At 40.9% G+C, this 22,896-nt stretch overlaps 1 protein-coding gene across 1 annotated transcript; it reads right to left on the bottom strand.

The window, feature by feature from the left end:
• Positions 1-556: 556 nt before the first annotated feature.
• On the bottom strand, positions 557-21,911 carry slc12a10.1 (solute carrier family 12 member 10, tandem duplicate 1). The gene is made up of 28 exons (XM_049567959.1): positions 21,867-21,911; positions 19,078-19,266; positions 18,267-18,423; positions 17,117-17,245; positions 16,887-16,962; positions 16,475-16,570; positions 16,234-16,373; positions 14,662-14,772; positions 14,415-14,526; positions 14,145-14,275; positions 13,965-14,049; positions 12,589-12,746; positions 10,956-11,063; positions 10,273-10,396; positions 9,977-10,078; positions 9,008-9,163; positions 8,813-8,912; positions 8,550-8,661; positions 8,226-8,360; positions 6,847-6,953; positions 6,681-6,763; positions 6,499-6,567; positions 6,024-6,128; positions 5,700-5,811; positions 4,767-4,853; positions 3,649-3,784; positions 3,443-3,510; positions 557-1,061 (listed from the first exon to the last, which is right to left on the bottom strand). The coding sequence occupies exons 2-28, from the start codon at positions 19,245-19,247 to the stop codon at positions 923-925; spliced, it is 3,108 nt and encodes a 1,035-aa protein (XP_049423916.1). The 5' UTR covers positions 19,248-19,266; positions 21,867-21,911; the 3' UTR covers positions 557-922.
• Positions 21,912-22,896: the final 985 nt, after the last annotated feature.

Raw genomic sequence — 22,896 nt, 5'->3', positions numbered from 1 at the left:
CAGTGGAAACAAAGCTTTTATTTACTTTAATTTCACAGATAAGAAACAATAAATTTGGTGCCGATATCAAACGCCATAGGGCATGACAAAGAGTTGGTATTTGACAACCTGCGGATGAGAATGGGCTGGAAAGATAGTGATTAAATCCGTTAAATGAACTGTTCATTTAGTTCTGACAAGGAGAGAATTTCTGGGAAAATATCACATGTATACACACAATTTAGTAAACTGGGAGTAGTTGCAGACACATCCTGTGTTTGTGTTTCTTTTATATTTTTACGTTTCTTTCATTAATTTCTGATTTTCTTTTAATTTTCTTAGATCATTTCATATGGTCAGTTTTCAGTTTTCCTTAATGGCACTATAATGCATACACATGTATATTTACAGTACATATATATATATATATATATATATATATATATATATATATATATATAAACATAGACAGGTGAAAGATAAAAATAAAAACCTGAATAAAGGACTAGAAAAGCATAACAAATGCAGATACTCCCACACAACTGTATTAAATGATGTTATTAAGCTATGGCTAATATGCTAAGGCCTTCTCCACTCAACTGACAATTTAAGGGGGACTGGGAAGCTGTCCTGGAGGCTCACGGAGGGTCAACACCTTCTGAAGTCACCTCATGTTGGTTTTAGGTGCAGTCAGATTTGCAGTGCCTGCAGCTGCTGATGGACACATACTGGCTGTTGCAAGGCTGGAACCTGTGAACAGCCCAGGACAACACAGTCTGTGTACTTCACTACTTATTCTTTTTGGGTCTGGGTGCTCTTGTATCACTTTTTGTTCCAGGTTGTAGATCCATCCAGGTCTCGTCAGCAGGGTCCTTGCACAAACATTTTTTAACTCATTAGGTTTGTGTGGCTTTATGAAGTGTCTCAAAATAGGATCCAGGATTCACTGGCAGTAGAAAGTGAGCACATTCTGCTGGTTTCCTCGTATCAGCACCGCAGGGCAGTGGAGGCCACAGGTCAGAGTGTCTAGCCAGGCCATGTACAGAGCGCTGGGGCAGTCACTGTGTGGCACAGGAAGGCTCCTGGAAAAACATTTACATGTACATGACAAGTCTGCATGACAAGCACAAAGACTGCTCTTACATGATTTACGAGGAAAAAGTCAAATGAGTGCATGCTGTGGTTTGTAGCGAATACAAAGAGACCTTATGTGTGTATTGTTTAGCATCCCTGTGGACATCATTTTCATCTAAACCTCCCTCTCTGGGCATTACTTCGCCCACAGCTTGATTTAAAAAAATTCCGAGAAGGCAGGCGGAGCTGGAGGGGGGTCAGGCGAGCGGCTGAGGAAGGGGGCGGAGTGAAGATTGTCCCTCGCTGCGGGGAGAGAGGAGAGGGCTTCCCCGGAGGTCGGCCTCAATGGTGACTTGGAACCCCCCCTAACTGTGTCACACGGGCAGAAGGGAGGGCGGCCGGAGCTCAGCCGGTCCCCTTCTCCACACTTTGACTTATTTTATCCTACTTGGTTCTATTTCTCCCTCTCTGGGAGCAGGGGCTCACCATGCAGCAGCCCACCGGATCCATCCATCCATCCACCCCCGAGGCTCGGCTCTCTCTCACCGCACAGCGGCCCTCCACATCCCTCCCTCGCCGCCCCGCTCATATACTCCCGAGCCTCGGCACCTCTCCTTGACCAACTAACCTAAATACTATAAACGCACTACTAACTGTAAACCTACACTAAAATACACTATGCTAACAATACAATTTGACAAATTACTAGCTATTCTCTCTGCTCTACTACTCTCTCTGCTCTGATCCAGCCTACTCGCTATCAGTTTGATAACTGGGGACAGAATGGTTTTATAGTAAGGGGAGGAGTAAAGGGAGGAGGGCAGGCTTTAGCGTGGACGGTTAGTAACGTCATTCACCCCGAAAAAGAGTCATTAGCCCCCAATGTAATGTAATGTAAATTCAAATGTAGTAACCAGGTTTCAAGCTGTAGAGGGCGCTCCATACCACATTTTTAAAATAAAATGTAGATTTTCAACAGTTTGCACTAAACTGGCAAGATTTTGAGCAGGATCAGTCAGTAACACTACTGTACAACCAGAAACAATGATTATCAGCTGAAAAAAATGGTTTTAGTGTTTAGTTACTCTTTAAGCTTCCCCACTGTAAAAAATAATATTATTAATAATTCACATTTCAGAAATTTTCTTGAAATCTCCAGAACAGTCAGTCAGTTTGTGTCTCTCTGTATTCACGTTGCGTCTCTTTGAGATTGTTTTATCAATTAAAGGTCATATTGTGTCATTTTGAGAATATTTTGCCTTATTGAGGTCAGTTTGTGTCTTTCTGTAGTCAGTTTGGGTCTCCTTGTGGTTGTTTTGTGTCTTATTGAGGTCATTTAATGTCTGTTTTTGGTCAAGTTGTGTTTGTCTGTATTCATTTTGTGTCTCTTTTAGATCATTTTGTTTCTATTCAAGGTTATATCGTGTCACCTTGAGGTAAATTCATATCTTCTCTCTTGTATTGTCTCTTTGAGGTAATTCTGTGCCTAATTTAGGTCTGTTTGTCTCCTTGTGGTTTTTTTGAGCTTTCTGAAACTTTGGGCCCCGGGGCCTGTGCCTAGTGATGGCCAAATGAAGCCTCATGAACCATTTTCTTTATTTTCTGACCCCACCAGATGGTGCTCTTGGTTTAAAGATAAAGGCTGAAGGACTTGCAATGAAGTGTGCTTTCAAACCTTTGTTGAACAGACAGCGCCATCTGGTGGCTGCAGAAAATAAAGACAGTGGTTCATGAGGCTTCATTTGGCCATCACTACCTGTGCCCACAGCCTGGTAGGCCCATTCAGTAATGCATCCATGCAAATGCTATATGCTTTTAACCCCTCCGTGTGCTTGGTTGTGTGTGTATGTGGATATGTTTCCGTCTCACAAACTTCCTGATCAGTCAGCCCACTATTTTTAATGTGCACATGTATGACTGTATGTTCAAGGACCTCTTGTGGTTGCGGTAATTCACAGCTTTTGAAAAAAACTGTTCTATTGACCGTTTTATACTCTCCTCTCCTCTCTCCTCTCTCTCTCTTATAGACTCCTCACGCCCCTTAACTTGCCACAAGAGGCCATAAGTTTTCTGGAAACATACCATCTGTTGCCGGCCACATTTTTACCCTGTCTTATAAATTGACATCCATAGAAACGTTTGGTCTCATTTTGAACTGGAGCATGTGCAGATTAATTCATTACCAGATTATGATCCTCTTCAGTTTTAATTACTTCTCTTAAAAACGAAGAAGGGGAGCATCCCCCTGATGAGGAGCTTCAGGATCTCAATGGAAAACTGCAACATGTGTATTAAATCTGCCCAATGTGCAGTAAATCTAATGAGCCTTGATAATTTCATTAAGCTGTCATGTCCTGAACTGAAATGATGATGTAAACTCTGTACTCACACAAGCACGAGAGCAGCATGTTGGGAATTCCTTCGGATGATTTCGTTCAGCCTCACTTTTCTTTCAGACTGTGAGGGGAGGAAATTAATTAGAGACATCTGACAGAGTTTATTCACAGTGGGTGACATCAGAAGGGACAGCATGTTGTTACACATGAATGACATGTACACACACACACACACACACACACACACACACACACACACCTTAAGTCTGAAGGCCTCAAACTCTTTGTCGGTTATTTTCCAGGGGGCGTTTTGTCTCAGTTCCTCCACTGAGATGCCTTCCTGCTGTTCATCATGTAGCCTGAAGGGGGCAACACTGTCCACAAACCTACTCAGGCTAAGATACAGCAAGAACAAAAGGGACAGAAGTCAGTATGTGGTGAAGGACACAAATACAGAATACAGAACTCTAATCTTGGTCTTTTAAGGTTGGAAGACCTCTTAAGGTTAAAGGGATAGTGCACCCAAAAATGAAAATTCAGCCATTATCTACTCACCCATATGCCGATGGAGGCTCAGGTGAAGTTTTAGAGTCCTCAAAACACTTGCGGAGATCCCAGGGGAGAGGGGGTAGCAGCACAACTCCACCTAATGCAGGCTGACAGCGCCCCAGATTAAAACGTCCAAGAACACATAATTGAAACCACAAAATATCTCCATACTACTCGTCCGTAGCGATCCAAGTGTCCTGAAGACCTGACGTAAAAAGTTGTTTGGAAAAACATCATTTGAACTCTGTTTTTAGCTTCATAGTAGCTTGTAGTTCTAAATGCCTCTCTGTGCACCGCGCTCACGGTCATGGAGATATTTTGTGGTTTCAGTTATGAGTTTTTGGACGTTTGAATCTGGGGCACCGTCAGCCTGCATTAGGTGGAGTTCTGCTGCTACCCACTCCCCCCTGGGATCTCCGCAAGTGATGTGAGGACTCTAAAACTTCACCTGAGCCTCCCTCGGCATATGGGTGAGTAGATAATGGCTGAATTTTCATTTTTGGGTGCACTATCCCTTTAAAAGTCCATAGTGGTTTACTTTTCTTATTTTAAACCGTAAGTTTTTATGTGATTATATCATTTGTTTGTGTGTGGAAAAATCTATGAGGGTGCCCTTTAGGAAAGCCCCACTTGAGGAGCCAGAGTCAAAAAAATTCAAATACTAACTTGAATGGTTTTTCATTTGTTTGTTCACAATAAAGCTACACCTAAAACAATGAAAAACACAGCCTATTAATAGAGATTAAAACCGTCCTGTATCTGTATCTGATCAGATTCCAATGCGTGTTGTGACCTATGAAAGTGAATTCCACGATTTTTTGTACATACTTCTTGGCGTGTGGACGCCTCTCACTGTCCGTCATGACTATAACGTCGTTAATATCCAAACGAAATCTCTTCAGCAGAGCAATCATCCTAAAAGAAACAACGATCAAAGTGTCAGCACACCAGTTTCCACAGACTGTCATATACAGCAACAGAAAAGCATCCATAAACTGGAGTAAGTCTGAAAATATTCTGAAAGATTTATGTATTGCCGAAAACACTTCATCATACATCTACCAGCATTCAATTAAACAGCATGGATAAATGTATGCATGTTATTTAAGATATTACTATCTGACATTAAAAAACAATAACCTGGTCTCACAGAAAAGGTTTGAAATGACTACAACCTCTTAATGAATTCCCTGGTTCAACAACCATGTAGTGGGTGGTGGTTAATGTTACGACTCCATAGATAGTATAAACTAGTGATGGCCAAATGAAGCCTCATGAACCAGTTTCTTTGCTTTTTGACCCCACCAGATGGCACTCTTGGTTTAAAGATAAAGGCTGAAGGACTGGCAATGAAGTGTGCTTTCAAACCTTTGTTGAACAGACAGCGCCATCTGGTGGCTTCAGAAAATAAAGACAGTGGTTCATGAGGCCTCATTTGGCCATCACAAGTTTAAACAGCAAGAAAGTCCACATAGGGAGGGTGGATGGGTCAAACACCAGACTTTTACCTGTGAGACTGTTGTAATGTCCTGTGTGATACCAAAAGTCAGTGTTGACTGCTGTTTACTTAACTGACGTTTAATTTCAAATAGATGCATTGTGAGTTAAATTTGTAGTTTAGAAAAAATGGACAAAGTACAGGACTTATTGACAAGACCTACCCAGCACCACAGGGAGCCATTTTGTGCTCACCAGTAACTTGTATTATTCACTATTATTTATCATTTACGTATCCCAAAAGGTAAAACTGAGAAAACCTACTCGTTGCGGCCTTCCTCCATGTTTTGTTCATCTCCTACGATGAAGACCCTGACCTTACTGTGGTGCCAGTATTTCCTCCTGGTGAGCAGGTAAGGCACCAGCAGAGTCAGACCTTAAAAGAGAAGAGAAATACTGCAGTTCAGAAAGAGGAGCTATGTTCAGTGTGCATTTTAACATCATGCCTCAGTGTCCAATCCACTCTTCCTTGTGTCCACTGACCATTATACTACTAAACTACAGTAACAAAGACTAAAATGTCATATATTGATTATCACACATATAGAGTCAACATACAACCAGTGTACTTGTTTTTTCAGATCTAACCTCCGTCATCAGCTATCCAGTAGACGTCGATGGTCTTCTTCCCCTGGTCATTCTGAAACACTGTCCTGATCTGATCACTGTCGCCTCTATCTGAGATGTCATCAACTGCAATGGCAAGAGGAGGAAGAATGAAGTGCAGAGCAATAGTTTTATTTACTAGAGGTGTGGACTCAAGTCACATGACTTGGACTCAAGTCGTGTGTAGTGATGGCCAAATGAGGCCTCATGAACCACTGTCTTTATTTTCTGAAGCCACCAGATGGCGCTGTCTGTTCATCAAAGGTTTGAAAGCACACTTCATTGCAAGTCCTTCAGCCTTAATCTTTAAACCAAGAGCGCCATCTGGTGGAGTCAGAAAATAAAGAAAGTGGTCCGTGAGGCTTCATTTGGCCGTCACTACTTATGACTAAGGAGAAATCTGGACCCGTGGCTGGACCAGTTGGGAACCACTGATCTAATCTGTACGCGCGCTCACCTGATAACCTCTCAGGAGACTGCTGGTCATCATTTTCAATAGATTCATCAGACTCGAAGCCCTGGTTCTCTGAAAGGCAGACATTACATCCTTCACCATTTTTTTTAGTTTAATATATACACAAAGTTGTACAAAAGCATGTAGAGAAAATTCAAAGAGATTATGAAGTCTTCATTTCCAACCTTCAAAATCAAACTGGTCAGAGATATCCAGCCCATCCATCATCCGCAAGATACACAAACAGTAGTTGGAGTCGAAGGTATCACTGCAGAACAACAGGGGAATAGGAGTTAATTAAGGTGGGAGACAGTTGACAAAATGTTTCCCCTTTTCTTTAACTACACTTACTATATGGTGTTGATATAATCTTCAATGCTCTCAGCAGTACTGTCCCTCCAGTTTGCCTTGAAGCCCAGGACCAGAGTGTTGGGCTTTAACTTTCCAAGACCAGAAGCCTTGAAAAAAATGTCAAATTAAGAGAAAAGGTTTTAAAGAAAATACAAATAAAAACACACAAAAAGCCCCAAAGAGTCCCAGGATGATTTAATGTTCTATTGAAAGTGATATTTAGCACCCAAGAGATGATGCGTACTAAAGACATGGGAAGAAATATAAATATAAAAAAGTCTAAATGGCAAGGATGACATCGTATCACTTCTCGTCAACTTTAAGGCCCAGTGTGTAGGATTTAGGGGGATATGTTGGCAGACATGGAATATAATAAGTATGTTTTCTTTAGTGTATAATCACGTGAAAATAAAAATTGTTGTGTTTTTGTTATTTAGAATGAGCCGTTCTGTAATGGGGAGCAGGTCATTGTCTATGGCGATCACCATGTTGCACCGCCATGTTTCTACAGTAGCCCAGAACAGACAAACCAAATTCTAGTCAGGGAATATTATCAGACATTTGGCCAATCTGGGAGTAAGTTCCTTAACAAAAACTTTCCTCATCAATGTGCTCATAAAGGTGTCTAATAACACATATAAAAAGATTTGAATTCAACTCCTGTAGGAAAATCTGTGACAGCTGCTGAAAGTTGGGGTACCCAGAACCTTATCAGTGAAAAATTGAAAACGTTCACCTCTACCTTAGCAGATTGTGATGAGTCAAACTAGGTTTTTTTTTTTCAGGATTCTGGATTGATTGCAAGTACTTGTTTTGCACCAAAACCACTCCTTGGTGGAAAAATGGCCTCGCCCAACTTTTCTGCTCATCACAACACCTTTTTTTTATGTGAGTGTGAAAATAAATATTGCTGGGTGCGTGTAAATCAAGAAATGTGGCTTTACAGGTTACTTATTGTTTACCGGTAACTGCTGCAGTTGGTTGGCATTCACAGCAAATGAGTGAGTTTGGAGTGGCACACAATGCACTCCACACATATCACAGCATTCTGCACAGCATTCTCTCCATGCCTGTCTTTAAACCTGGGACTGGATGGCTCTTTAGAGCATGTCTTTAGACTCTAGTGACTATGATGGTAGGAGTACATGGAAGAGTCTGGAGAAGACTCAGACCCAGACTCCTGAGACATTTGACACTGTGGAGCAGTATTGTTTTCTAACCACCATTCTAGGTATTGAAATAAACATACAGATGCCACTAAGCCCCCATAAACCTAACACGCTATTCTTTTAAAACAGAATCTGAAGCCAGATAAATTCCCAGTAAATGTGCCTTATACTATTGAACACTTGCAGCTTCTCAAATAAAAGATGTTTTACCTGTAGCAAGTGTCGAGCTCCAACTCTGAGGCTGTCTGCGTTGAAAGGAGTATAAAAAGAGCGCACCTTCCTCTTGTTCATCCACTTCACCAACCAATCTGTGGTATCCTGCGGCCGAGTCTGCCTGTCCTGCTCCTAGGGGGCAATGGGATATAAGGACAGCTTTAAAAGCAAGCTAAAGACATTGAACATAACCTGTAAAACATGTCAGACAAAAAGCAGCTGTATGGATGTTGAAAACTGGATAATTTCTCAAACACAAGGATATGAACCGTCACTCTATTTTCCTTTCAGGAGCAACATTGTTGAGATGGCATGACTGACCATGATTATGTCTCCACAGATCATGAGGCTTATGTGTTTGGTGAAGGAACCGACAAAGTCCACTAGGGCTGGTCGCTGAATTGGTGGCCCAGTCAAGACAAGACATTGCGGTCTGAAAGAAAACAGATTAGATGTAAACACGTGGGATATGTGTATGGGATCAAATTCAAGCTAAAAAATAGACTAGACAAATACTATAGAGAGACGTCTGTATGCTGGAGGATTACCGATGCGTGATATAACTGCGGTCTTTGGTCACTCACCTAAAATTCTTGACATGATCCTCAACGCCAGACAGCGAAACAGAGTATGACAAGGCCATGTTGTATGTACCCGCCTGGACTGATGAACCCCAGTTTACCTCTGCGCATACCAAAGCACACGCACAAGTATGAGAGACAAAAGTAAGAGAGGGTTCTTCCTCTGTAAATCATACGGCTCTGACTTGGTGAACTTACTTGGCTTGTTGTAGTTGACGTATCCAAACAGGAAGAAGATGATGCAGAAGGTTGTGAGAGCAGCCCACCAGGTGAACAGGAACATCAGCACCACAGAGATCACTGCTCCAAACAAAGCTGTCCATTTACTGTAGTAGTGAAATGACGGCCTCCAACCTTAATGGGGTTACAACGGTTAGTAGAGGATCGGCAGGTGGCACATTTTTTATTTGTGTCTGGATCTCTTTTAGCTCATTGGCTAATCTTCCAAGAGTTTACATTAATTGGATGGCCACACCATTGTCCAATATGGCAGCCAGAGGGCAAATGCCTAGCTGTGGTCAAACAGTCAAAACAATTATGTCCTATATATCATCACGATGCAATAACATGATGTCAAGAATAAATGTGAGGAGCTGTTTGTGTCCTTACCATCCCCACCAATACAGTGCCAGATAGATTGGGACCCTTTACAGCCAGGCGTGATGTACAAACTATACAATTCAATTCAAGAAATGGTCACCCCTCTTTCCGGTCGATGGTTGTTGGGCCCATCCACCATCCCTCCCACCCAACTAACTCGAAATTCTGCCACCTTAACTTCCATTGTTATTCCTAAAGTATGGTCCAGCATACCCTATGCTGAAGGAGATGAGACAGGAAGCACTGAAACACCTTTCCTAAGCATTTACAGAATTTGACCAGCTTTTGTCATGGCTGCCACGGAGATACTTCCAGGTAATTTCGCCCAGTTGGGAACCCTCCTAAGTAAAAGTGACTAACCTGGCTCTTAGACTGGGACAAAAATGGGAGACACATGGTTACACTAAATTAAAGGGGAAAAAAACATCTTAGGAGGGAGTCTGGAGGAGCATAGGTAGGCAGGCAAAGTGTGTATTGTTAGCAGGAGACTGCTGTTTGCTTCCTGTTTCCTACCACCAACTACCTCAATCGCAATGATTTCATAACCTTAAACCACAGGTAACTCACCGGGGGAGTTGGTGATTGAAGCGTGAAAGCAGCTGAAGTTGATGAGGCTGTAGGAACACAGGAAGAAGTTGGAGATCAAGGCTGCGATGTTGTTCAGGTCAGCTGTAATGATAAGGGAGAGATAAATCAAAACCACATTACAAATCCAGAGCTAAATTAAGAAAACCACAAAGCTATGAAAACTCCTTGAACTGTTTTCTTAAGAACATAACATCTTTTGTGAAGAGATGACCATTTAAAACAAATATGTGAATCAATAATTCAACAAAACAGCGGCAGTATTCGATCACACCCACCGATGAGAATGAAGGCCACAGCAATGACGTAGCAGAGTAAATAGGCTCGGAGTGGCTCATCATTCTTCCCATAACCCTTTGCAAAGAATCCAATGTACGGGTAGATATTGTCTCTGCACAGACACTGGCAGATAGGGCAGAACATATAAGCTCATAAATAAGTGCATCATGTTAGATTTTGTTGCATTTCTACGAACATTAGATATGAAGCAAAACAGCAAGGACTTTTTATTTTGTAAATGTTCTAGCATGTTTCCCTACTGAGGGATAATTTTCACAGTTTACAAGTCTCTGTCAATGTGGTCATGGTCTAGCAGTTCAAGAATGGAACAAATCCTGGAAAACCTTGTATCTAAATTCATAACAAGGGTCTAATGCTCAAAAATTGCCGTAATATAGGTGTTAGTTAGGTGATGCTGGTCATTTTCTTTAATGAACCAACACTGGAGAGGTGAAAACAAAGAAAATCTACATTTTATATCTTCATACCCAGACAGTGTGCCAGTTGGAAGATACTCTACAATAAAGAGGGATGCATTAACCATCTTTAAAAATGCAGTGTGATTATACCAAGCTTTCAATGTACTAAAAAAGTACAACCATTTAAAGCTAATGACTCATTAATTTTCATTTTATTACTTAAGTTGATAACAGAGTTCTGTAATAAAAGCACAATTAATCACCTGAAAGACTTTAGGGGCAGAGACGAGGAAGCCGAGTGCTGACGACAAGCTGGCTGCGAAGACACCAGCAGTGATGAGGTGATAGAAACCTGAAACTTGGCCCAGTACCTGGTTGGAATAGTCATCATTAAGGATGCATTATCATATTTTTTGCAGGGGTTATAGGCACAGCTTTGAGAAGACAAATTCTAAACATCAACATTTAAAGGAACAATATGTAAGATTAAGGGGGATTTAGTGACATCTAGTGGTGAGGGACTGCAGACTGCAAGTAGGTGAAATTTCTCCCGGTAAGAATTCCTTCAATGTTCATCGTTCAGGAAGTTTTTACCAAAATAAATGGAGCAGGTGAAAAACTAAATGAAGGTGTTTCAGGTTAAAAAAAAAAAACAAAACGTGTTTTCCTGATAGTTCTTGTGAAGGGGCTGCTTACTACGGTGGACAATTTGAAAATCTATCTAGAGCCAGTGTTTGTTTTGTCCATTTTGGGCTACTGTAGAAACATGGCGGTGCAACAAGGTGATCTCCATAAATGAGGACCTGCTCCTTATGTAGATATAAACAGCTCATTCTCAGGTAACAAAACCAGTGCCTATTTTCAGGTGATTATACACTAAAGAAGACATGGTTATCATATCTCAACTCTACCAATACACTGATCAGCCAAAACATTAAAACAACAGGTGGGTGAAGTGAATAACATTGATCATCTTGTTACAGTGCAACATCATGCTGGGAAACCTTTGGTCCCGGCATCTATGTGGATGCTACTTGACACACTCCACCCACCCGAACACCATTGCAGACAAAATAGACCCCCTCATGGCAATGGTGCTTGTCAGTGATAGTGGCCCCCCCAGCAGGACAATGCACCACGTCACACCACGAAAACTGCTCAGGAATGACCCCAGGAATGGGACAAAGAGCTCAAGGCCTCCATATACCCCAGATGCCAATCTGACTGAACATTTGAGGGACGTGCTGGTACTCCAGAGGTACCCCCGATCCACAGTGGGTCCGCCTTGGACCGGACTTGGCTCTGACCTGTCAAGGCATAGACATGGGACCCCTGGGGGGTGTCCTATAGTGTCTGGCGCTAACGCGTTGGCTTCAGATCTTTTGAGTCCTATGGGTTGTGAGGTGGGGTAATAGCATGTCCTGCAGATGTTTGATCAGAGTGGGATTTGGGGAATTTGGAGGCCAGGTCAACACCTTGAGGTCTCTGTCATGTTCCTTGGGCCCTCCTGAGCAGTTTTTGTGGTGTGGCATGGCACACTGTCCTGCTGGGGGACCAATGCTACTGGGGAGTGCCGTTACCATGAGGGGGGGTACCTGGTCTGCACTGGTGTTTATGTGGGTGGAGCACATCAGGTGGCATCCACACAAATGTCAGAGCCCAAGGTTTCCCAAATGAACATTGCACTGTAATAAGATGATCAGTGTTGTTCACTTCACTTGTCAGTGGTTTTAATGTTTTGGTTGATTGGTGTATATCCCCCATAAACTTACACACTGGACCTTTAGGGTAAACCGGCTCTTTTTACAAACCCAGTGTAAGAGCTTTGGACTGAGAAAATATTTGCTATATTTTTTAATCCATGATAGGCAGAAGGTCTTCTGGATTGAAAAGTACCTTATTATTGTTGGCCAGACCATAATCACAAGACTGTGACTGGATGCACTCTGTGAAGTTCCAGCCAAAGTTGCAAGCCAGACCCACACAGCCATCAGTGATGTTTCCAGTCAGAAGGTCAGTTATATTACCAGAGGCGTCCCGCACCACACACGACCCTGGACGAAGATGAAAATTGAGCGTAGCGTTAGGTCAGGCAGGACATGACGTCAAGCTCAGCTCACATCCCAGATCACATGATTCTTTTCTATGCAACCGATTGGCAAATCTCATTCAGGGCACCCTATTTAAACTGCTCTGCCCTACCTACTTTTGCTGCTACCTCTGCAAGCTGCTTTGCAAGCTGCCTCCTCCCCAGCTCCTCCTTTCCATGCCATGTCTGACTTATCAATGTCATTTCTGTTTGTCATTGATGCTGCTCTGTTCTGTTCCCGGGGGGTCTTTTCTGCTGCTCTCCGTGCTTTAGGCTTTCCATGTAGGCACATGGAAGGGCAAAGAGGTGTGCTCTCTCTGCCATAGGCTTTCCATGTAGGCACGGGAAAGCGGCTTTCTGCATAGGCCCAAGGAAAGGCAGAGAGGCCCCAGAACAGAGCCACACTGTTAAATATGATACTACAAATAGAAATAAAGTTTTCTTTGACTAAAGTGGTCCTAATTCAAGAATAGTCATGATGTAAAGTAACAACTTGATATTATTGTTTTATCTTTGAAAACTCTCTGAGTCCAAGATGAACTTGCTACCAAGCAGGGTATGAATAAAGACTCTTTACACAGCTACATGACTGCTTTGTTGTCTTCACTAGGTTTAATTTTCTGTAATAGTTGTTGGGGAATGCATTCCCTTTTTTGTAGAAAGCTCTCATATCTGGGGGACTCTGTATACACCAAAAAAAGTTCATTGCCACTGCAGCAAATCAGTGTCAGAATACACATATGGTCTTTTACAAGGAGATGGAAATGGCTAACAAGTAAAAACTAAAGGTCTTCATGACTTCATGAGGTTCCAACACAAACCTGAAAATATTGGTTTTTTTAGGAGGTGTTTGTCCTGGCCAAAGGGGCTTTATGTTGGTGACATGCTAAGTTATGATTAGGTTTGAAGGGTCCTCTGTGATGTCATGAATTTCTCATGCTGATTATATCTGTCATTTGTCTCCTCTTTCTACCATTTTGAGCACATCAACCTTCTTGTGCTCATGCAGTACACTGATGACACTGCCCTTAATATGGGTGGCAAATCCTCAGGCCACATGCTTCCAATCTCCTCTCTAAAAGTACCAGCACCTTAAATAATCCCCACCAAACCAGATAATCAAACCAATCAAATGACAAGTAAAATCATTACAAAATAAAGTCACTTTGAATGACTAGCTTACCAATAGTTGCAGTTATTACTAGATAGCTGAATGTAGTCCAGAAAATGGCCATGAGGGTGCCTTTAGGGATAGCAGTAGCAGGGTCCTGCAAAAGGAAATAATACACAAGTCAGCATTCATGTTTGACTTGTTGGTGGCTGTGATGTAAAACCTATTCGTCTGATTTCTTTTTCATCTTACTTTGAGGTCTCCGGAGATGTTGGCTCCAGACAGGATGCCGATGGTGGAGGGGAAGAAAATGGCAAACATCTTGAAAAAGTTGTGTCCAACTCCTCTCCAGTCTGGTTTCAGATTTGATATGAAGATTTCACCTGATGACAGGAAACAACAAAAAACAACGCTCTACTATCTGCTGATAAACCTAAAGTATATAATATATACACATTCTAAAGCTGGCAATAACAAGCTGTAATTAAAGGGAGTAGTTTGTCCCAAGAAGCCTGAACTCACTGCGGTATCCAAAGATTCCCTGGGCATTTTTCTCCAGACTGGGTGGTATGACTGTGCCCACGAAGTAGTTGGCAAATGAGACCAAGAGAACTATAAAGAACAGAATCTGGGTCTGAAAGACAGAGACAAACAAAAGAGAAGAAAAAAAAGGGAAAATGATATCATGTTGAATAAAACATTTTAAGAGACAAGTAGATTTATCTGAGAAATCCAGCAAATAAAGTGAAGTGTGTCAGCATGTACTCACCTTGGACTCCCACTCCATTCCAGCCAATGAAATGAACAGCAGAATAGTCACTGTGATCACGCCCACGATACGGACATCATTGATTGCATCAACCATGACAACACCAAACTCCTACAGTAATACAACCAAATTATTCGCACATCCTTCAGAAAAACAGAAACATGAAATGAAGACACTGTCCTCCACCAAAATACTACCACATATGTTTGTTAGCTTTTTACAACCCATACTTTTTGTGACTTTTTCAGCGACCTCTAGTGGCTGTAGTAATTATGACAGGACCAAAGGAGGAAGTATGCTAATATGGTATAAAGACTGATAAAGTCTTTGTAGAGTGGAAGGGATCAAACAAACACAGGGCTTTCATCCAGGAGACCACTGTACATGTCCTGTTTAAAACCAAGTTTTAACATTGAGTTGTTTTGAGTATGCAATATGTTGTGATAAATATGTTGTATGCCACATAACATTTGTCATGTTACGTTAGTACCAAACATACTTATTTTAACTCACACCATGATTATTTTTAAACCTAACCAAGTAGTTTTTTTAGCCTAAACCTATAGAAGTAGTTTTGTTGATTAAACATATAGAAGTAGTTTTGGTACAACTGCAACCATTTCACAACGTTAGTCATCGAAATCCAACACGTGAGCAGTGACTTGCGGCTTCAGACACCAACAAAAACAGAGTTATAGTAACAGAAGTGTATTTTGAAAGAAGATGCATGTAACAGGCAGAACTTGACACGGTGTCCCAGAGCATCAACAGCCAACACACCCAGGGTACCTTTCACATTGCATCTGGACGTGAAAAGTCCATGACTAAACGTTGATACATGACGAGGTCGAAGTGAGTATGTGTTGGTTGTATGAGCTGGAGGACTTGTTGTATGTATAAAGAGCAAATCAGGAGTCACTGAGGGGTCTTTGCTTAACAGTTAAAATGTTTTTGAGTTCACATTCTTATTAATATATATCTTCAAAATCAAATTCATTTATTCATTTCAAGTTGTAAAAATTCTGTTAGACAGTTGAAAAGGAGCACATCTATTATGTGAAGCCCAAAAGTTCAGAGGAGAGCTAAGATAGGGCTAAAACGGCCCAAAATTCCAAAACTGTTAGTTCGAAAATGTCCCTTTAGACAAAAAGCCCATTTTGCTGACCTTTATCCTAGCCCTTTATCACAAAAACAAACACCCATGCTCGACAGTCCCATATCTCTGAAAATACTCACTCCCTGTAGTAGCTGGAAAAGCAGGGATAGGTTGCTGAAAAACACCTGGGTTCAGTGGCACAAACTCCGCTGGGAAACTGAAACTAACTTGTAGGGAGTGTGTATTTTTGGAGAAACAAGATTTCAGAGCAATGGGTGGTTTTTTTGGGATAAAGGGCTGTCAAAGAAATTTAGAATTTTGGGCTGTCAGAATAATGGCATGGCACCTAAATTAGCAGAAAACAATGAAGGTGTGTTATCAGGGGGTTCTTGTCAAATATATACTCTTAGTGGCCATGTCAAACAAACTATTAGGCCTATATATTATTTTTTAGCGCACTGAAGCATAATAAGTACCTGCATTAGATCACGGACCACCTCTGCAAAGCCAACGGTGTTGAGTGCACAGCCCAAAGCGTTGGCAAAGGAAAACACCATCCCAATTGGCCCACCAATTTCAGGACCCAGAGAGCGGGAGATCATGAAGTACGCCCCACCTGACAACAATGTTCAACAAGAGATCCAATACTGTGTACATCATGTTTAAAACCTTAGTGCATGACTTAGCAAAGATTTTGAGACACAGGAAGTGACTGACCTGAGGTCACCCTCCCATTGGTGGCGATGGCAGAGATGGAGAGGGCAGTTACTGAGGTCACCACCACAGACATCAGGATAATAAGCCAGGTCAACACTGAGATGAGACAAATGAAGGTATTCATCATTACTATGATACTAAATCAACTGTGGGACACTTCGCTCCATCTTTTCACTGCCTGGGTTTATGGAATGGCCATCTTTCCAACAGTGAAGTACCTCTGTAAATTCAGGTTTTACCCTGCACCTGAGATTAAGCTCTATGAGCAATGTGCACATACTATTCTCATGCAGCATAATGTGTAGAGGTAAATCCATTACAGATAAGAGGATGAGAGTGACACAATGGAGTTTTCTACTCACAGAACAGGGGAATAAAAATGACTGAAGTACAGAGGGATGAATTAACTCACAAATGCCTGCCTGAGAAGTGATCCAAGATAGGCGGAGAAACAGGATGACTCCCCAGATATTCAGCATGCAACGAACCTGTGACAAAAGTTCAATTAAAACAGCTGAGCAAGATTTCATAATTTCATATATCAAGTGTTGACATCAGTGAAATAAGGAGTATGTAAAGCTTTTGTCCACGTTTCAAACACTGTATACTGTATTTTCTCAAACACACATAAGTTATGCTCACCATGACTCCAGTCACCCAGCCAAATCTAACAGGAGCCTTCCCATGTGGAGCTTGTGACTGTTCATATCCACTGTCTGGCAGATGGCTAACTCCTGGGTCTATGGTGGTGACCTGCATACCCGCCTCCTCCTCCTTAAATGCATTTCATACAAACAAAAACAAAAAATCAAATACCCTGATGATAATAACAGGAATTGGAATTTATTCACTTTTGGATTAAACTCTCCAAACAGATATCTGCATCTGGATCTGTAGACAATGGTACATGATTTTGGTATTGGTAGCAGTTTGGTTTCCATTTGTAGTACAATACAGTACAGGTGCAGATAAAATTTTGAGGTCCACAACAATCCTGTTTTAATGTACAGTGTATCTGTATATCTCCAGTGGCAACCTCCAGGGCTGAAAAATGAAGCTAAGGGGGAGTGCCAAAAACCAGTTCTTTGAATGGCCACTTGAGGTTGCTCCAGAGACAAGTCAATCAACTTAGACCAGGGGTCGGCAACCTTTCCTATTCAGAAGCAACATTATTGGCCAAAAAAATCTGCCTGGAGCCACAAATCACATTTTAATAAAAGTTAACGGACTATTACATCTGAATCAGCCCAGTAACATTACAAACAGGTCTAAATGAGCATTCATTAATATGATTTACTACAAGGTGGCTGCTCTACAGTTGGCTAATTTCTTTTATTTATTTAGAAAGTTAACTTTGCAGCATTTTGTTTTGAAAGCTAATGAATCTGTCCACACATTATTAAATTCTCTATTTTCCTCCAAGAATTTTCCTTTGTGGAGCTAGCCTTGCTAGAAAGACTCCATGCTAACCACTGCTAGTGAAATTCTGCAAAATTTAGAAGGAAAGGCAAAAGGCTGTAGACATATTACATTTTGGTTGATGAAACGTTAAGCCACTTGAGATACACGCTGTGAGGCATCGCTGTAGTCTATGTGAACAGTCTGCGCTGCTAGCAATGGAGGAGGAACGCATTGGCCGAAATGCAATATTGGAGCAATATATCAAACTGTGAAGAATGAGCGGCACACAGAAGAGAATGCCTTGGCTTGGATATCTGCTGGATAGAAAGATAATAGCCAACTGGTTCTGAATCTGCGGTTAGATAGGATTCCCCAGAGGTGGAAAACTTACCTCACATGCCCTGCGGAGAGCCTCAAGAGATGGTCGGCTCCTCGCCTGCTGATTTGGCAGCGTGCTGGCATAATGCTCCAGCTGTGGCACCAGGTCTAACGTGCTGTAGAAGGAGGATCTCCGTAGCTCCATCCTCGAGCCCCGGTGCTCCAAGCCACTGGGAAAAACAGGGAAAAATAACAGCAAATGTTGCAGTAAATGCAGAAGGTAATTTGTATTGTCATGAGCTGCAGTTCCCTTAATGGTCACTGGATGCTCCTAATTGTGTTTTTCCATAATTCGAAGGTTAATGTTCACTATTTCACAAAATATCTCCTCTCTCTCCACTTTAACTTTCGCAGAACATCAAAAGATATAACAGCCATCAATGACTTTAACTTAAAAACCAACAAAATGACATTAATCAGTAAGTAGTGTAAGACAGCGGTTCCCAACTGGTGGGTTGTGGTCCAAAAGTGGGTCGTGGGTCCATTCTGAACACACTTTTGAAGTACAGTGAATTTCCAACACAGAGCTTTTACTTTGAAGTGCCGTTTCCTGCTGTAGAGTGAGTGATTAATGGACAGCTACTTAATAGAGACAGCAAACCAGCTCAATGGCATGGCCGAAGGCAAGTATGACTCTGATTATATGAAACTGTGTGGACCTTGAACCAATGGCTAAGGAGAAATCTGGACCCTGTGGCTGGACCAGTTGGGAACCACTGTTGTAAGATGACCGGGAATTACTTAAATTAAAGTAAAGTTGAACTTATGACTGATTCTGAAATATGGAATAAAAGACATGCCAGTTGCTTTGGATAAACACAAACCTTGAATCCACGTCTGAGACAACAATGGTTGGAGGAATTTGGAGGCTTCCATTTTGTTGCTGGCTGCTGGCATCAAAGTGGTGTGGAGAGTACCTGAGAGGTCCTTCTTTATTGGCTGAATAGTGAACACCCGGGACCAACCCGTCACGTTTGGATATGAACTGCCCCATCGGCACGTCTTAATGATTCCTTTGTAACAATAAGGGAGAAAAGGGGCTGAGAAAAGGTGGTTGATTGTTAGTATGTTCTATGAAAATATTGTCAATCTGTAAACACCTATGGTGATTACCAGTCTTAAAAGATTAGGTGGGTCAGTGGACTCAAAATTTAGAAGTTTTCAGTTTTTTGGCAACTACCTAGAATTTTTTTTTAAAAAAAAGGGTCAATATAATTTAGTTGTGAGTTGATTTTTTTGGCCATTAGGGGGCAGTGGAACAAGCTGAAAAAAAACGTGAGATATTTCCACCTTACATGAAGTTGTTAATGGAAGTGTATGCTTAAAGCTGTGCTGTATGTTGGTTCATAATTTTGTATGGGTCTCACCTTTCACATGACGCATACTGCAGTCATTTGAGCCATTGTTAAAAGTTTACTGATTTAGTATTACACTTCTGTTACATTGTCAAAAGGATCCAAATCAATTCAGCAGAAGCAGAGATATCGTCTATTTTCCCACACACTGTTCTTCTTTGTCAAAGCCTGGCACTTAAATTACCCAATAACAACTTAACGCTAACTGTTCGGTCAAAGATTTGGGTTGTTATGCTGGTAGGTGCTAATGTAGCCTCAAGATGCTAGCCTAAAACAGAGATGAGGAGCAGGTTACGGAGGTCTGAACTTCAAATATGCAGAACTCCAAGAACTATAAACAGATTCTGATGTGTAAGATCTAGGGCTGCCCCCTAACAGTCGACCAAATGTTAGTCAACCTGAAAGGTCATTCGTTGGCAAGATTTCATTGGTCGCTTCGTCGCAGTATAAAAAATCATGGAACTCTATCAGGAGCTGCACTTTGTCAAAATAAATCAAAACCTATATGACTGGACCATGCGGGATTTTAATTTGAAAGGACAGACACAAGAAGAGGCCACGCTCAGCAGACAGATAGGAGTCCTGCTACAAACCAATCACAGCCGACAGATATCTTTCCCTTTTTCTGTAAATATTCAGTCTGATAAATACAGAAAAGTTGATCATGTTAGTGCAGGGCTACCCAGAGCTTTACATCTGTCCCACAGACGATAGGCCAACACACTTACAAACAGCACCTGGAAGAAGATCAGCTCTGCACTCAGGATTTCAGGTCAATAGGCTATATGATGCTTGTTAAGGTTACATAGTAATCTCAGACGCAACTGGCTACCGCGCTCTTGACAGTTGGCACAAAAAAGGCACAAGAATACCACCCAGCGCCCGACCTCGCGTTTTCCAGGTGGTTAAAGACGCAGCATGTGTACAGCCCCTAATTTCCAGGGCTGGTACCTGCGGTTATTCCACAGGCTAGTTAATAACATGTCGGGCAGGAAATCCAAAGTGTGGGATCATTTTGAGAAGGACGAACCCAAGGTGATATGTAAACTCATCTTCACTGGTCGACTACAAACATGACGTATCATCTGAAACATGGAAGTAGCTACGTGCCCATTAGCCCACAGCGTCATTAACAGGCGGCTCGCTCAGTGTGTGACGTGCACTTGTAGATAAAATATAGGCCTATATTAATGAAGGTTCTTTAGTACGGTTTGTATTTCTCTGTAATGTAGCACAGTGTTAACAATGTTACTGATACTATTCTTTCTCACACCTTCAACTCAAGCCATTGTGTTGCCCCGCCTAAAATATATTATTTAATAATTGCATTAATATCATAAACTAGTCGATTAATGGCCCTAAATCACAACTATTGATCGACTAGGAAAATTCTTAGTCAGGGGCAGCCCTAGTAAAATCGATGTTTCCCCTTTCATTTAAGTGAATTTAAGAAAAAAAAAGATCATCGCAGTTTTAAATGCATCGTAATTATTCTTCACTGTAACTATGAATCCATTAACGCTGGTGAATATTTCATTTCACTGATGCTGCTAAAAGGAATTCGTGTGACTAATTACTGACATAATATAAGTACTGAATGCAAAGGCAGTGTGTGGGAGTCTTCTGTTCTACCAGATACTGAGCACAATACTCACAATACTGCATAAGAAATCGCGATTGTGCAAGTCATAGTCATGTATTTAAAATTTCTTCTGTCTCTAACTTTGTACATTTTTGAACACAGGTGAAGTAGACTGATATATGGGACTGATTGTGATATGTTCTATAAACTGAGGTATATGTTTGATATTTTGTAGTATAGCTGTTGTATTACTGTTTTGCCCTATGTACATTTTTATATTAATTTCACAGAACTTTTTATTGCCAATTATTTTACCGCCCTAAGTGATTTAGATGGTTAACCACACCTGCCATCATAGAGCTTGTCAGCGTATTGGTGTACATTATGTATGAATAAAGGTGTGTTTCAGCTTTTTAAGTATTTTGACAAAGATTCAAGTGGGATCTAAACATTGTCTTGATTTAAATTGTTGCAAATGTATTCAGCTTAATAAACTGGTCATACATAAAAGTCAAAAATAAAAGTCATACATACTATTAACACTATTAAAACACAGCAATAATCTAAAATGTATACAATCATAACACAAATTTTGAATTTGATTAAGCCTTTTGATTCTGTCATATGAAAACATTTAGACTACTATTTAGTAGAAAAAATGAAGCAAAGTACTCACAAAGATCCGTTTTATTCCAGATGAATAAGCTGCAATGGATGAAATAAGTTCCTTCTTTCATATCACAGGGCAAATCTTTATATTTATACCTTCAGTGAGGTAGGTGACATCTCCTCCCATCTTTCTTAGTTTCCTCCCATCTCTTCTCCCTTCTCCCTTACACACACACCTTATCATTGTGTACACTCAAAGAAATGTAAGATAATTTCATAAAAGATGAATTTAGCTTCTCTCTGATGTCATTTAAGCTTATCAAAGAAAGGGTGTTTTAAATAAAGCACATGACTCAGCATGTGACTAAAAAGAAAACTCTAGTGGTCTTGAAGCAAACCTTTAAAGAAACTGGTCCACACACTCACCTTTACGTTATAATTTTACACATAGTAGAATAAAGATAATTTTTGTGTCAGTGTCTGATAGTATCTTTTCTAGCCTTTACCAATGTAACCTGTTTTATTTCATGTTTTCCATATTTAGTTTCTTGTTTTTTTTCATGTTTCTGGCAGCAGCATTGGCAAAGTTTGGAGTAAACAAAAGAACAAGTGGTTGGTTAGTAAAAGTCACTTCAGCTGAACCGATTTTAAAACGTAAAAGATATGTACTATGTACTGTAAACTATGTACTCAAAACTCTTTGATTTTCTTGGAAGCACACAGCAAAAATGTAACATAAATGGCAGCTTTACATCAAAACAGAAGTTTTATTCAGCTGCTGAGAGCTGTGATCACACCAGACCTGCTGGTCGAAATTGTGAAGACAAATCCCTGATTTTAAAAGTGTCGTGCAATCAGCAATTAATGTAACTCACTTATTTTACCAACATGACTGTTAACTTCGGTGAACGGCAAGGTTCATTACTGGGCCCACTGCTGTTCCCTGTTCTTTCAAAATAACTCCATATTTAACCATTCAACACTTTTGACTTTCTGTTTAAAACATGCTGTTTTCACTTACTCTGGCATTCAAAGCATTATTGTAAAATTAGTATAGACAAAATTTTTTATTCATTTTTTTAAATTTAAATTGAATT

The sequence above is a fragment of the Epinephelus fuscoguttatus genome, linkage group LG23, assembly GCF_011397635.1.
Source record: "Epinephelus fuscoguttatus linkage group LG23, E.fuscoguttatus.final_Chr_v1".
Classification (NCBI taxonomy): Eukaryota; Metazoa; Chordata; class Actinopteri; order Perciformes; family Serranidae; genus Epinephelus; species Epinephelus fuscoguttatus.
This window is presented reverse-complemented; position numbering and strand designations above follow the sequence as displayed.